The sequence below is a fragment of the Artibeus jamaicensis genome, unplaced genomic scaffold, assembly GCF_021234435.1.
Source record: "Artibeus jamaicensis isolate MK-2021 breed Jamaican fruit bat unplaced genomic scaffold, CSHL_Jam_final contig_797, whole genome shotgun sequence".
NCBI classification, from domain to species: domain Eukaryota; kingdom Metazoa; phylum Chordata; class Mammalia; order Chiroptera; family Phyllostomidae; genus Artibeus; species Artibeus jamaicensis.
Window position 1 is genome coordinate 21,084,990 of NW_026521977.1, and position 13,853 is coordinate 21,098,842.

At 48.8% G+C, this 13,853-nt stretch overlaps 1 protein-coding gene across 3 annotated transcripts in view; it reads left to right on the plus strand.

Annotated features, from left to right (window-relative positions):
- LDLRAD3 (low density lipoprotein receptor class A domain containing 3) overlaps positions 1 to 13,853 on the plus strand; it is a 205,098-nt gene that overhangs the window by 86,156 nt on the left and 105,089 nt on the right. For 2 of the 3 annotated variants that reach the window (XM_037128266.2, XM_037128267.2), the window contains exon 3: positions 9,362 to 9,487. In XM_037128266.2, coding sequence (XP_036984161.1) covers positions 9,362 to 9,487 — 126 coding nt within the window. Of the gene's footprint in view, positions 1 to 5,202; positions 5,361 to 9,361; positions 9,488 to 13,853 lie in introns of all 3 variants that reach the window. The other variant, XM_037128269.2, reaches the window with a different exon arrangement.

Below are 13,853 nucleotides of genomic sequence, written 5' to 3' on the forward strand. Positions count from 1 at the left end.
GAACAAGTGAAAGACCTGTCCCCCTCCCCCCGCTTAGAGAATCTGGGCATGTGGCTTCTTAAAAGTCTTAGTTTTATAAGACCTTTTTTGCTTTTTTGCTCCCATCCATGATGTCAGTTTTGACTTTTCAAAGGAGCCACAGTTTGACTTTTTACAAAATGATCCAGGAGACAGAATATACTAGCAGTTTCAGACCCCTTACTTTCTGCAAAGTTTTTAGCCACATGGGTTTGGCCACAAACCCACGTGGCTGTCACTCAGGGGATTGTGTGCATGTTCATTCAAATTATGTGAATTTTCTGATTTGATCTTTTTCTACTTTATACTTAGGTGTAATACTTAGTATTCTCAACATCTTTAGCGTGAGCTGAATTGTAGCTACTTGTCGCCCAGTTGTTCTGAGAAACAGGGTTTTTACTTTGTTAGTTAAATAAAAGATACCAGGTCCTTTTCCTGGTAAGAGAAACAAATTCATACCGACCCCCTTCCAGTTCTCCCGTGACCCCTCGTTCCCGCCACCAGCCTTTGCACGTGCTGTTCCCCCCCTTGGAACAGCCTCCACTCCGCAGTCCCGCCAGCACGAGACTTCCATCTGTGCGTAACTGCCTCCTGCGTCTCCTCACTGTGTGCAGGTGAGACACAGAGTTTGTGAAGGAATGCCAGTCGAGTGACCAGCCAAACAAGTCAGGCCTCGGACTCTCTGAGCCTTAAACTGGTTTTCTCCTTAGGTGCATATGGTGTGTGTGTCTCCACTGAACCTGGCTTTCCTCCGAGAGTCGTTTTCTGACCTTGGCCTCCTCCCCAGTTTGAGATTGCGTGTCCTCCAGCTCCCCCATGAGAGCACTCCCAGCACTGCATGCAGAGGCTCATTGACTTGTCTGTTTTCTGTCAGGAGTGCCCTTTAGTTGCCATGCAACTGACTGAGTGCCTGACAGATACAGTAATACGATGCTCAGGTATATTTTGTCATTGGCCAAGAGGGGGCATAAATACAGGGTCTAGCACAAATAACACCGCTTTTAAATGACAAAATGTTATTACAGAACCATAAGCAGGTAATTCTGTAACACAGCGATACCGCACTCAAGCACACCATCTGACATTTTAGATGAAATGTTCAATTTGAAACTGTAAGTGATCACACCCATTACCCTACCAACCATACTCGAGCAGGTGTTACTTCTGCTGGACCCTGCATTTTTTGGGTTCCTTTGACCCTGTTTTGTGTTGCGCACAGGTGAAGTGTTAATCCTTCACAAGTGGACAGAGCAGGTACACAGCCCCTGACTCAACATCTGTGTAACTTGGGAAGTGATTACCTTGAGGAGTCCAGTCCCCATCTGATTCCATACGCACTTCCTGACTGTATTGCTGACAGTATTCCCTGTGTTCTGTAACGACGAGTTTGCACTTCTGAATCCCTTGGCCTTTTCCGCCCATCCTCCCAGCCCCTCTCCCATCTGGCAACTGTAAAAATGTTCTGTGTACCTATGAGTCTGTTTCTCTTCTGCGAAAACAGAAAAGTGGACAGGATTGGTTAAGAGTTTTAAAGTTCTAAGAGGGACTTTTTGCTAGGACAGAACTGTTTGAATACGAGCCTTCAGCCTTTCGTGTAAAGCACAGTGATTTCGTGTCTCGCTCAGGACCGTGGAAGAGGAGAGAACCTGTTGGAATGGGGAAGGATTGCAGAGGCCTGTGGCTTCCTCGTGGGCGGCACTGTTCTCGCGGTGACTGCACCGTCTGGGATGAGCTAGATCTGACTCCAGGGAGCGACGGTCCACGTGTGCCCCGTGTTGGAGGGGCCGCTGGTCTGTGTCATGGCGACATCAGGAGGAGGGCCGATGAGGTCGTTTGCTCGCCGGCCATGAGACAGGCGAGTCAGTCTGAGGGGGACGTTCACATGTTAGCGTTCGTTGCCATCCTGTGGGTGCTCAGTGAAAATGCAGATCCTCCCGGGGAGGCCCAGGAATTTACATTTTCACAACATCCCTGGAGTTACTGCTGCAGGAGGGGCACCGAGCCCCTTCTTCATGAAACACTCCTTACGGCACCGGAGTTTCGAGGGAAGTATTGGCAGATGGGACAGTCCTTGGCGGGAGAACCCGCCCTTTGTCAGAGACCTCAGAGGGGGGAGTGCAGCAAAGTCAGCTCAAGGAGCATCTCCTGGGAGGAGGGCCACTGCGGTGGCCTGTGCTTGGCGCAACCCAGGGAGACAGTTCCAGCAGGATTGATGCCTGCCCCCGGCGCAAATTTAAAGAGAGAAAAAGAGGAGTCATGGTTTCGTTGACCACAGAGGAATGTCCCCTACTCTGCAGAGAATTAACTACGCAGATGTTAAACTGAAGGGAGACAGAGACCGATGGAGAGTGATGAGCACAGGCAAAGGCGAAGGGCCCCCCTGACACGACGCAGAGGAACCGCGCGGCGTTCTGGCTGTGCGCTCCCAGGGAGATCCTCGCCAGCCGGAGGAGCAGCGACCCCCTCAGACAGTTCTGGGCTGGAGGCTTTCTCGGGTGGTCTGTGGCCAGAGGCAGTACCAGGTCCTCAGGGAGGAGGCAGCCAGTGATCAGAAGGAGGCCCAAATGTGAAATACGTAGATCTTTTGACCCAGTGGTTATACCTTAAAGAGACACTGTACAAGCGGGGAAAATAACCTGCGTGTCTGGATGTGCACTGTTGATTGAAAATGCCCCAAAGGTCCACCAGTAATGGGACTTGTGGGCACATAGACACAGTAAAATTCCTCTTAGCCACCAAAAGGGATGGTGTGGACCTTCAGTTACCAGCAGAACACATCCAGTGTACAATGTTTAGTCACAGGAGCAGGGTTCAGAGTAGCGTAATATTTTATGGGTGCATTTAGTCAGCATATTCTGATATCCGTTTATTAATTTGGTCAGTAGTCACTGGCAGCTTAGGTACCAGGCACTGTTCTGGGTTCAGGAGGCAGAGCAGTGAATTAAGACAGTGGTGCTTTGCTCACAGTGGAGGGCTTGGAACCAGCAGCCCCCACATCGCCCAGAAATGCATTAGAAACGCAGGACCCCAGCTCCACTCCCGACGGGCTGCATGTTAATGCAGTCCGGGGCTGCCCCTCTGCACACTGTAGTTTGTGAGACTGTGCTTTAGGAGCACGTGAACCAAAACTACTGCCCCGGGTTTTCCTGGGTGGCAGCAGTTTGGGGTAATTTTTACATTTGCCTCTGTATGTTTCTCTATTGTTTGAATTTTTCACATTGAGTAATGTTCGAGTTTACAAAGCAAGGATGGTAATTATGCACGAGAGCTTTAAGGCTCCTGCTCCTGGTTCCTCGGGCTGCTTCCGGGACACACTGGTGGCATCCTAGAGCAGGGGCTGGCCGCGGCAGCTGTTGCACATTTGGCCCGCCGCAGAGGTCCAGGAGAGAGGCTGGAGTACGGGTCTGTGGCTGCAGCTGCTGTCACAGTCTGCCCGGTGCCGCAGGCCTGATGAGCTGAGTTCACGGCCCTTGTGGCTGAACAGAGCAGCTCTGGTGTTGCAGCCTCGGTCCAGCATTGAGCGTGATTACACGTGGGGAGAGCCCGGGCAGCAGCTGTAGAGGGCCACCCTGCCTGCAACGTCCGCCACCTTCCAGGACCAGTGGGCAGCGCGGCACCCGCCCCTAGCAGGTCGGGAGCCACAGGCATCATGCCTGGTGCTTCTGTCCGAGGCCTGGAAGGTTCTGGCCATGCAGAAAAGGGCCTTCGAATCTCATGGCCACTTTTCTCGGCACCTCTCCTGAATCTGATCCCTGAGGTGGGCCTTGGCAGGGTGTGGCCCTGCAGCATCCTGTCTGACGCACAGTGTAGACTTGGGGCAGCAGAACTGGATTCTGGAGCAGTCTGACCCCAAATAATAGCCTGGTGGCTTCGGGTAACCCCCATTGCCTCCTTGGGCCTTAGTTTTCCTCATCTCTGAAAAGTGAGGGTTAGTTTCTGAGTGAGCCCGTGTGAATTACCTGCTGTGCTCGGGGTGTCGTGCATGTAAAGATTGGGCCTTGGTCCTGAGGGCATCACAGCCTGGTAACACTGGGGTGTCTCCTGGTCCACCCCACCCCAGTTCTGACATGACTCGCAAACTCTGGGCCAAGGGCTCTGGGCTTCCTGCATGGTGGATGCTAAGGCAGCTTTGCGTTTAGGGTGATGGTGAATAGAGGTTATTACACATTTGCTTATTTGTGTCCTTGCTGTGAAAATAAAAAATCAGCAACTGTGTGCATCCTTTGTCCATTCCCATCTAGTTAAATTTTTTTAAATTTTATTTTACTGGTCTATGAAATTCAGAACTGGAGCAACCAGGCTGTTAGGAGGGGAAGGACTCAGATCAGGAAATAAACCAGCCCCCAGGAGAGCCCTGATTCCTGTCTTGCTGGCAAAAGCTGCCACTTTGAAAAGTTCATGGAGCAGCTCCTTGCAAAGTGATGGATTTAAACACGGGTTCAGGGGAGTGGAGTCTCCCTGTCCGCCTTTGTCAGTGCGAGTTTAGGCGGAGAGTCCTTCCGCCTTTTGCCAGGACTGCTGAGGTTCATGCTGAAATCTCCCCTCCGTGGAGATGGGGCCCAGACTTTGTCCAGGACCCCGCTAAGCCTCACAGCAGGTCACGCAGGCAGGGAGCAGCTGACAGCTGCTGTCAGCACCTGGCCTCTCTCTCTGAGCCTCTGCCAAGCGCTCGGCTGGCCGCCTGTGATCCACCGTGGAGGTCGCCTTAGCCGGCGTCTGCTGGTGCAGATGTAAATCCTAACAGGACAGGCTCCCTCTGAGTATCCGAGCATCCCTGGCCAGGCAGGACGTCTGATGGCTAGTCCCTGAGGAGAGTGCAGGGACAGGGGAAAGAGCTGGTTAATTGAATGGTGGCTAATTCACTTATAATTATTCATCTTCTCACTCACTTTTCTCTCTCATTATCTTATGAGGTGTAGGCCTTTGGAACTGGGATTGCTGGGCCTTAAAAATATGTAAGGAGGCCACAGAGAAGACGTGTCAAGAACAAGGTTTGAGTCTTGACTCAGTTTATTAGCAGATGTGAAGCTACTTCACATCTGGACCTCAGTCTTCTTATCTGTAAAACGGGTTTTGTGAGGAGTCAGTGAGATATTTGTAAAACATGGAGTGCAGTGCCTAGCCGTTCCAAGTATTCAGTAAATGCTAACTAGTATCACCCAACCCCCTTGTTTCTCTTTGTAGGTTCCTTTGTATGTTCAGCAAGTATTTGTTAGCCATCTGGTGTAGGCTCCTTCCAAAGTGGTGAGTGATACTGTTCGAGTGAGTGTCTGTTCATCACCAAACAGCCCAACACAAAGCTGGTGACATCTTTGCTATGAAGGACAAGAAAGAAAAGCAGGGTAGGCACTAGAGTGACTGTGGGTGGGAGGCAGGGTTCTACTATAGACCATACTGGTTAAAGGGACCTCAGTGGTTAAAGAGACCTAAGTATGTGGTGGGGGGAGCCATGCCGACCCCGGGGAGAAAGGCATTCCAGCTAGAGGGAGCGGCCGGTGCAAAGGTCCTATGGTGGCACTTAGCCTCGTGGGCTCAAGGAGGAGCCAGGAGGCCTGTGTAGCCACAGCACAGAGAATGGGCAGGCCAGCAGTTGGAGCGGTCTCCGGGAGCACGTGGTGCTGGGGGGGGGGTTCCTGGGCCTCCTTAAGGAGGTGGGAAGGCAGTGGAATTCCGAGTGACGGAGTGACCACATTGAGGTTTATGAGGAAACCCCGTTTGGAGGGTAAAAAGCCTACAGGTATTTTCTTCCCTTAGCCTTAGAAGGACGGCCCGAGCAAGGCGGGCGGGCCTCTTAATTCGAGTGTCCCTCCCTGGGTCTGGCCTGTAGTGGTTGTTACTGTGACATTCTATTTCCCTCATCCCTTCCACATTTATTAATTGGAATTTTTCCAAAAGGAAGCACTTTCCCTTCTCCCTCATTTACTTATTTATTCAACAATTTGTCATGCCAGTTTGGACTCACAGGCATTTATTATATTCTCTGGGTTTCAAGCCAGTACTGTTTTTGTTTATTTTGTTGCTTAAATTATTCTACCCTTGGTCATTGGGAACTCAGTCCTTCAGGTTGATTCCTGCGTCCTTTTGACAGGTCTCCATCCTATTGTGAACGCTTCTCTACTTTCTGGCAACACAGGACACTCCAGGTTTATCTTGTGTTTTCCCCCTGGAATCACCCACTTCTTCAGGGAGCCCTGGTTCCCTTTACTGGCTAATGGTGTTTAGAAACCAAGCTCGGGGCTTGCTCAGTGCCGTCAGGGTGCACTGACTGCTCCTGTCTTTCTTAGCAGGTGGAGCTGGGAGATAGAAGTACACTCGTCGCCCCGTACACATCACCAACCCGACCTCTCTCCCTGTCTCTGTGCGTCTGTATCTACACTCATCTGTATCTGTGTCTAGTCTGTTTGGACAAACCTGAGCCCAGTACAGAGCCTCAGGGTACATTGCAGCCTTCCCACTGTCCTTATTTGTAACTTCTCTCTCTGATAGGGAGATACCTTGCTGTTACTAAAGTAATTTCAAAATCCCTGATCCATCCCCTGTGACAAACAACTACAGCTAGAATACCGTATTTGTGTGCTGTTTTTTTTCCTTTCACCGTATAGAATCCAGTAAAAAGAATCATTTCATAGTTACTTAGGCTAGTTCTTTTCTTCCCCAACCCCTTCAGGGTGGTGGTGGTGGTATTCATCTGTAATACAGTTGTGTGCGTTTGTTGCTATTTGTATTGCATTTTAAGTCTATACACACGCATACACATGGTTGATTTTAGTTGTTTGCTTTTTGGGTGTGTGAAATATCGAGGTTCTGAGTCGGAGTTACGCAGATAGACTCAGAGAAACGTGTGGCCTTCCCATCCCTGCTACCTCGTTCCAGTCCTGCTTCCCCATCATTCCCACTGTTGCCCACCCACCCTCTGTTGGTAGCCGGAGTCTTTCATTCCTGGCTTATTCTCCCTGGATTTCTTTTGCACAGATAAGGTAATTCATGTATATTTTCTTCGAAAGTATATTTTATTGGTTATGCTGTTCCAGTTGTCCCAGTTACTTTCTTATAGCCCCTCCTTTTACTGTAGAGGGTCAATGTATTCTAGCTCCTCTTTGCAGTTTGCTTTTTCCACTTAACGGTCAGTCCTGGAGAGCACTTTACATCGGTTCCTAGAGATTGTCCATGATGATGAGCTCTTTGAACTTTGGTCATCAGAAAAAAAGTTCAACAGCTCAAGGATCAATTTTAGAGTTCTTTAAGCCTATTGATGATGGGGATGATGATGACGATGATGATGACGATGATGATAAATAGCATAAGCATCATTAATTGAGCAGCTATAGCACAGGTGGCAAACACAAGGCCCTCGGGCCTAATCCAGCCCTCCACCTTGTTTTATCTGGCCTGACGCCTTGTTTCTACCCGGCAGCAGTGCCAAGCTCCTTGCCCTAGTTAAGAAGTAGTTACATTTATACAGTCCTAACATTACGTTTGGCCCTTTGAAGGCAGCCACGAGGCTGATGTGGCCCCTGGTGAAAATGAGTTTGACACCCCTGCTCTACAGTGTGCTATGCTCTGTGCTAAACATTTGACATAGATGATCTCACTGAATATTTTTAGAGCCCTATGAGGTAGGTATTAGCTTGAATTTACTGATAAGGAAGTTGAAACTCAGTAATATTTGAAAACTTACCCAAGGTCATGAAAAAATGGAGCCTCCGTCACTCTCTTTCACATTCGTGCTTTGTGAAGGGCGCACCAGGTCCTGGATGGACGCTCCGGGCCAAAACAAAGCCACATGGTCTTTTAAAACCAAGGCGTGTCCCAGCCCTTAAAACCCTCTTGATTGTGGATCAGCCGGAGCGTGAGGATAATTCACTGCCTGTTTGGTCCAAAGAAACGGCCCTTCCTTTTGAGGACACTGAGCCCTGCTTCTAAGACAGGAGATGAGGGTCATGCCAGGTGGGATCTGCTACCCGGGATGCAGTTCATCACCAGCCAGAGCAGCCAGGCCCATGACTGGGAAAGGACGTCACACCACAGGGCTGTTTGGTTAGCAGGACACTCAGCCAAGCCTGTGTCACAGCAGTTTCTTTTAAAGTGGTTTGTACAGCAGAAGTGGAGGAAGAGTTTCTTTGAGCAGGAGATGGGCTTCTGTTTCAGAAAATGTCAGATGCCGGCCTGGTGGCAGCACAATGGGTTTGGTGGAGAGCATGGCCTCTGGGGTCTAAGTGCCCTGGGGCATCGTGCCAGGGCCAGACTTCCAGTTCTGCGCCCTTGAGCAAGTGACTCTATCTCGCAAGGCATATCTATGGAATGGGGATAAGAACTGTACCCATCTTTGTCGAGGGCCCCAAGACTATGCTCAGGTTCAGTGATTTGCTCGAAGGATTCATAGAACTCGGCCTATAGTCAGTCATACAGCTGTGATTGATGACAGTGAAAGGAGCCAAAGCAAAACCAGCGAGGGGAAAAGAGGTGAATGGAGCGAATTCCAGGGGAGACCCAGTTTAGACTTCCAGGAGTCCTGTCACCCAGTGGTGCCACACAGGCTGTGCTGAAGCCCCCAGCAGTGGTTGCGATGACCGGTGTGAGATGTTTTCTAGTGAGGACGGATGCTCGTCAGAGACTCAAACGCGGTGCCCAGCGTTTTTCCTGGGAGTGGGTTAGCCACACCGGCACCCTCGCACACGCTTTCAGGGAAAAGCAGGTGTTCCGCATCAACTGCGCCATCTACATAAAGAGTTTGGGCGCAGCAAACCATTAATATGAGAGGGTGGTACAAACCATCCAGGTTCCCCGATGTCAGGCAAGCAGGGGCCAGCCTTGCCAGCAAGCCTTTCTCTAAGAATCGCAGTCTCTGGCCTCTTGCATTAAATTTTTTTCTGCATACCGCCCCATTGGGTGGTTGCTGGGTAGATTAAAAGAGATGATCCGTGTGAAGCGCCAGCCACGCCGTCTAGGACAGTAAGCACTCAGTGAATGTCAGCAATTACTTTGACAGTCAAGGAATGAATTTTGAATGGCTTGTTAGCACCTTAAGAGCAGGCTCCATCCATCATCCATCTACTCACCAATTCATTCCTGTTAGCACATTCGGACTGAGCCCTGGTGGCGCAGGGGTGGGGGTGGCCTCTCTGGGGCTTTCAGAGCAGCAGGATTAGCCACTCCCTTCCTAGAGGATGGTGCCTGTGGGCTTCCAGCCTGGGGCGAGTGGTGGTAGTAAGAAACTCCTGCAGACTTCCAGGTAAATGGAAGAGGGCCCATTTGCACACTCAGAGCTGGTGGGGTGGGTATGCGTGGTTAGTGAACTTAACTTCCTAACGTCTTGCTCTTTATCCTGTTTTTCCTCCCTCAGCCAAGGCGAAATCGAAATGCGGCCCAACGTTCTTCCCCTGTGCCAGCGGCATCCACTGCATCATCGGCCGCTTCCGGTGTAACGGGTTTGAGGACTGCCCCGACGGCAGCGATGAAGAGAACTGCAGTGAGTGCTGGGAGCTTGCGTGCTGTGATCCCTGGTCACTGGCAGCCGCCCACCCCCTCCCCGCTGGCCACTGGCGCCTTTGGGCTTCTTCCACCCTTAGGCGCAGGCGTTTTCTGCTGTGACCCTGATTCCATTCTTTGCCACTTCTGTCTCGTGCGAATGCTCAGCTGCCCTTTATCAGGACTCTCCTAAGTGCACTGGGCCTTGGGCGTACCTTGCTTTCAGTTATGACAGTAGCTGAGCAAATGCAGGTGTGTGGGTCCCGTTAACAGGTAAGGAATCACCCAGCGTACAAGTAGCAGAGCCAGTTCTCTCCTCTTTTTTCAAAAAAGATATTTATATTTTAATTACATATGTATACACACACACACACACTATGAGAATATATTTTGGAAAAACACATTCAGACAGTATAGAAAGCTAAAGGTTTTGATTCGTGACCACCCCGATTCCTTTTACCTGCTGTATAATATTCCATGGAGTCAACACAGACACACATACCCCCTCTGGTTCTTCCCATCCCGCCTGGCCTCTTAGCAGTCTTGGTGTTGAGCGCCGCTCCTTGGCCTGGGTACATGCAGCCCCTTCCTTGCTGGCATCTCTTTGTCCAGAATCACTTCACACGCAGCGGCTTCGGTGACCTTTGAGTGTCTCTTTCTTGCTTCTCATACTATCCCATCTCTCCCAGCAGGTTGCTGTGTTGCTACTGCTCACTCTGGTCCCTGCTCACTGTTTCTTCCTTGCTCTGCCCTTAAATATTTAGTCTACAGGGCCTTGGTAACTGTAGTAGGCTCTGGGCCAATTTACACATTTATTTTCTGTGTCTGCATATTTGTATAAGATTTTCTTTTCTGATTGTTAATGTAACTTGCAAAATATGGAAAAGTATAAAGAGGGAGGCAAAGCTGCCCAGAACGCAACACCGTTAATATTTGGACTGTTTTGTGCCAGTCTGTTCTCTCCGCCGCCTCCTCTTCTCTTCTCTTCTCTTCTCTTCTCTTCTCTTCTCTTCTCTTCTCTTCTCTTCTCTTCTCTTCTCTGTGCTTAATTGAGTTGTCCTTTCCTGTGACCATTCTGTCACGTTATCTTTTTTTTCCAAAACGTAAGTTTTGGTGACTTCAGCGATTGTTTTGATCAGTTGGTTTTCTCTTATCCTGTTGGTTCTATTTTAAGTCCCTGGAGAAGGGGGCAGCTGTCCCCTGTGCTGTTATGTCCTCCAGGGAGCAGTCATTGCTGTGCCCTCCCCGCAGGGACGCTGGGACTTCATAACTCTCCCACCTGCCTTCTCCTGTTGCCTTATTTCATCTTCTGGGTCCCAGGTGGCAGAAATACGGCACAGCCACTAGGTTATTGAACAGTTAGTACAGCGGCTGAAACCCACCTTCCTGGGAGGCTGCATTTCACTGAGTGGGTCGGGCCCGACTGAGCAGAGTGACTGGAGCTGCAGGGTCTGGCCTCCTGCTCGTGTTCGCCCTCATTGAGCAGGGGATGGACATGCCGCGTGACCCGGCCCAGTGGTTTCCTAGTCTCCAAAAGCAGTGCTGAGCGCCTGCTTCCTGGGGTTGTCGTAAGATTTAGATGCGATGATATCTGAAAAAGGCTTAGAGGCTGGCACGGAGTGATTGGTTATGAAGGTGTGTCGTGACTTAAAACCGTGGGTGATTAAGAGGAAGACCATAGTTACTAGAGTTTTGCCTTTGGCTTAGGATGTCCAAGAATATCCTTTTTCTCTACACTGAAAACATTTTTTATGTTGGGAATTAGCCAGCTGGACTCAGTTTAGATGATCCCCGTTTTGTTGGCAACATCCAAAGCACCTTGTTAGGCCTGGTCAGCATGTGTGGACCTTGGCCCATTAATGTCATAGAGCTTTTCCATAGCCTGTGTGATCTGGTGCTTGTCGGCCTTGACATCCACAGTGGACACAGGTGTATTGGCATCTTCTGTCTTCTTCATGGCTGACCCAGTAGTCGGGGGAGCTTGATGGCCTAGTGGCCAACCTTGTTTCTCCTGGGGGTGCTCCTCCGATGATATTCGGGTTGCCTCTGGAGACCCAGTGTCTTGGGCCATTGGAAGGTGGGTGATGTACGGATCTTGGGGGTTTTGTGGCTGTGGACACTTTTCAGCACTGCTTTCTTTGCCTTCAAAGCCTTTGTTTGGGCTTCGGCTCTGAGAGGGGCAGGGGCATCCTTTTTTAATTTTGGCTCCATCTTTGTGAAAAGGACACGCTGCTTTTATATTTCATTTAGTGTCTGTTAGCTTGAGCTCTACTTCCTATTGTCCATGGGGATCTTATAAACTAAGGGGGAATTATACATGTCATATACATATATAAGTGATATATATATACTAGGGAGTATATACTAAGAGTACATATACACTAGAGAGTAATCCAGTGGCAATGAAAAGTGAGTACGACACATTATAGTGTGTACATCTAGACAACAGGGTCATCTTACACACTCCCTGCCTTAGTTAAAAACCACGTCTGATTTAAATGCTTGGATATTGGCCCCTAATTGAGTAAATTATATCCGTTTCATATTAAGTCACTGTTTTTCTTTGCCTTAACTACTACTTAAAAATAGTGGTTCTAACCCACTATTTTGAAAACTGGTAAATAAAAGGAAAGAACCAAGCACCTTCCCTTTCCCCTATGAATTGCACTTCTGAGTAACTAAATACCTGACTTAGGAGAGCTCCTTTGTATTGAAGAACGCCAGCTGTAACAGAAGAATGAGGGAATTAGGGTATCTCTGTTTTGTAAACTCTAATAGAGAAATGGATCATCAGTGGCTGCTGAAACCATTAGATGAAAACTTGGGGAGCTTCACAGTGGATGGATCGGGCTGGAAACTCCTGGAGCCAGCAGCCAGCCTTCTCACAGAATTTGAGTCGGTACTGCACCGCTTCGAGTGGCATGCAGACACCTTGTCCACTCTGAGGCCTCCCTGTGTTTCCGTTGTTTTGGTACATCTCCATGCATTAAAAACTCCAACAGGCAGAGTTTTAACTTTTGCTTTAAATTTTCAAATATGCTTTAAAGATGCCCAGAGGAGAAAACCAGGAGAAGAATATTTACCCAGGTAACCACTATTTCGGTGGCTCTTCCTTCATTCCTGAGGTTCCAAGTCTCCTTCTGGTGTCTTTCCCTTCCGTCTCAGGACTTCCTTTAGCAATTCTTCTAACGCAGACACGCCGGCAGCCAGTGCTCTTAGTCTCCCCTCGTCTGAGGATGTCTGTGTTTCACCGCCATTGCTCCCGGATGTGTTTCCTGAGTGTAGAACTCCGGGCTGACAGTTCGTTTCCTTAAGCATTTTCAGAATGTAGTGCCGCCCCGCCTGGCGCCTGTGGCTTTCGATGACAGATCTGTGCTCGTTCACAGAGTTTCTCCGTGGAGAATGTGTTGTCCTTTTTCTGTGACTAGTTTGGAGATTTTTTTTTCTTTAGTTTTTAGCAGTGAGATTATTGTGTGCCTGGGTATGTGGATTTCTTTGAGTTCATCTTCCTTAAGGTTCCGTTTGAATCTGTAGGTTTTTGTCTTTTGCCATGCTATTATTTTTTCAAATATTTTTTAAAGAACTTCGCTCTTTTTCCTTTTCTCATGAGATTCTGATAACAACTTTAGCTCTTTCCTTAGCATCCTTCAGGCCCCTCAGACTCTGCTCATTTATTAACCGATCTTTTTTATCTTTTTGTTGTTTAGATTGGGTAATTTCTATCTTGTCAACTTTTTTTTCTTAGTCAACTTTTCAGTCCACATACTATGGTTCGTTATTAATTTGGTTACTGTATTTTGTTCTAAAATTCCTTTTTGCTCTTCTTTTGTATCTTCTGCTTTTTGCCTAGACTTTCTATTTTCCATTTGTTCCGAGAGTGTTTGTGGTTGCTTGTTAGAGTATTTGTATAATGGTTGCTTTAAAGTCTCATCACATAATTTCAACATGTCTTATTTTGGCATTGATATTTGTTAATTATCTTTTGCCATGAGAATTGAGATTTTCCAGATGGCAAGGAATATTGGATTATATTCTTGATATTTTGAATATTATGTGTGACATTATGGGTTTTATTTAAATCCTACAGAGAGTGCTTATTTATTTATTTTTTTTAGGAGGCAGATGACCTTGTTAGATCAGAACACAGGTTCCCGACAGCCCCCCACGGGGACTGCAGCAGTTTTCCAGTTATTTTTGCAGTGCCGTTTGGATCCGTCCCGCACGCGCACCCCCCAGTGGTCAGTCCGGGCCTGGGCAGTGGTGCTCGAGTTCAGTTCTCATCTGCGCTGTGCTCGTGCAGCCTGGGGACCAGCCCGGGAGTTCAGGAATGACCTCAGGGGTTTGCTTCCCCAAGTGCGTCCCTGTCT